At 44.8% G+C, this 2074-nt stretch overlaps 1 protein-coding gene across 1 annotated transcript; it reads left to right on the top strand.

The window, feature by feature from the left end:
* Nucleotides 1–755: 755 nt before the first annotated feature.
* On the top strand, nt 756–1637 carry LOC145797744 (uncharacterized). The gene is made up of 2 exons (XM_082885158.1): nt 756–886; nt 1001–1637. The coding sequence occupies exons 1-2, from the start codon at nt 756–758 to the stop codon at nt 1635–1637; spliced, it is 768 nt and encodes a 255-aa protein (XP_082741284.1).
* Nucleotides 1638–2074: the final 437 nt, after the last annotated feature.

Below are 2074 nucleotides of genomic sequence, written 5' to 3'. Positions count from 1 at the left end.
CCTACCAATTGAAGGGGAAGGCCGGGCAGTGGTGGAAATCCATAAAGCATGGGGTTGAACATATCTAGGAAGCATTTCTGCAATCTTTTCAAGACAAATTCCTCCATCCCACGACTAGGGAGCAATTGAGAGAGAAGTTTGAACAATTATTGTAGTTAGATGTACCTGTGGCGGAGTTTCAGGCTAAATTCACTAGCATATCTCGTTTTGCACCTGAATTAGTGGCAACAGAAAAGCAAAGGTGCCTTGAATTTTAGAAAAGGTTAAGCCCGAAAATCTTGATGAAGGTGGTTGGCAATATGATTTGTGATTATGACCGTTTAGTTGAAGCCGCAGCTCATGTGAAGATTACTGTAGAGGCCGAAGAGGCAAGGCAAAGATTGAAGAGAGTAGGACATTCAGATGCTAGAAGTGACACGGGTTCTTCAAAGAGGTCTAGGGGTTCATCATCATCCTTGCAATCACCTCTACAACAAGTTAAATCGCCTAGTTATGTGACGGGCAAGAGTTCGAGAAATATGACTCGAGTTACCGGCACTTGTTATAGATGTGGCCAAATGGGTCACAAGGCTGCAAAGTGCGGACAGAAAGGTGGAGCACGGTCCCAGCTTGTGCGTCCACAGGGTCAACCTCAGAATAGGAGTCAGCCACAATCTTGTTATCAATGTGGTCAACCAGGGCATTTGAAGAAGTTCTGTCGACAGAAAGTAGGGACTCTGGGGGTGGCAGGATCTAGGTAGTCTGGAGATCTATAGATGGGCCAGGGACAGAGGCAATCTTATCAGCCGGCTCAATCAGGACAAGCATCCAGGACAGTTCAGGGAGCCACGTTTGCTCAATCCGCACAACAAGCTTATGTTCAAAGACGTGATGTAGGGAAGCAGAGGTCATAAGGAAGAGTGTATGGTGTCACCGCTTCTGAGCAAGCTATAGGGCCATCAGTTGTGAGAGATACATTCCTCATCTTCAATACTTGGGCTAATGTGTTGATTGACACTAGGGCATCTCATTCATTTATTGCTATATCATTTGCACCATTGTTGGGATTAGAGAGTAGGCAACTGCAGGCTTCGCTTACAATGGAGTCACCGATAGAGGGTAAGGTCACTCTGACCCAGGAGTGTCAGGGGTGTGTAATTGACGTGGCAGGTCGACAGGTCCTATTTAATTTTGTACTGGTGAAAATGCCTGGCTTTGATGTTATCCTCAGAATGGATTGGTTGTTCACGTACCGAGTGATAATAGATTGTCATCGGGAGAGAGTTACAGTGTGTACTGCAAGCAATGATTGCTTCACATTTCTGGGGGATAGGTATGATAGATCCTTACCCTCCTCATACTACCCACGTAACTGGGGTCAATTTAATTTCCTCTTAGCAACCCTTTGGGATGACGGAAGTCATGTAGTTTGGGATGAATTCCCAAGGGTAGTGCGTGAATACCTCGATGTCTTTCCTGACGATCTTACAGAATTGCCTCTTCATAGGGAGGTAGAGTTCACCATAGACTTGCTTCCGAGTACGGCACCTATCTCATTGTTGTCATATAGGTTTGCCCTAGTTGAATTAGTGGTTCTGAAGGAACAATTGCAAGAGTTACTTAGTAAGGGCTTTATACGCCCTAGCACGTCACCTTAGGGAGCCTCGACTTTGTTCGCGAAGAAAAGAGATGGGTCCTTGAGATTGTGCATAGATTATCGTAAATTGAATTAAGCCATGGTTAAGAATAACTACCCCTTGCCTAGAATAAACGATCTCTTCGATCAACTTAAGGGCTCTTGTTGTTTCTCCAAGATAGATTTAAGGCTGGGTTATCACCAAATTCGAGTTAGAGAAGAGGACATCCCCAAGACTGCCTTTCGTACCCGATATGGTCATTACGAGTTCTTGGTTATGCCCTTTGGGTTGACTAACGCCCTAGCTACATTCATGGATCTAATGAATAGGATCTTTCAGGAGTTCCTTGACAAATTCATGGTCGTCTTTGTAGATGATATTCTTATCTATTCACCTTCTGAAGAGGAGCATGAAGGGCATCTTCGTTACAACTTCTTAGGGAGCACTGGTTATGCGTG

Source organism: Camellia sinensis, chromosome 8, assembly GCF_055761805.1.
Source record: "Camellia sinensis isolate YWXY chromosome 8, ASM5576180v1, whole genome shotgun sequence".
NCBI lineage: Eukaryota > Viridiplantae > Streptophyta > Magnoliopsida > Ericales > Theaceae > Camellia > Camellia sinensis.
The sequence above is the reverse complement of the archived record's forward strand: the minus strand, read 5'-3'. Positions and strand labels throughout refer to the sequence as shown.

What these genes read in the sequence shown, in the direction of transcription:
- LOC145797744 (XM_082885158.1), top strand. Translation starts at nt 756, where the DNA reads ATGGGCCAGGGACAGAGGCAATCTTATCAGCCGGCTCAATCAGGACAA. An exon ending in CGTGATGTAGGGAAGCAGAG is followed by an intron (nt 887 to 1,000) that starts GTCATAAGGAAG and finishes GATTGACACTAG; the next exon opens with GGCATCTCATTCATTTATTG.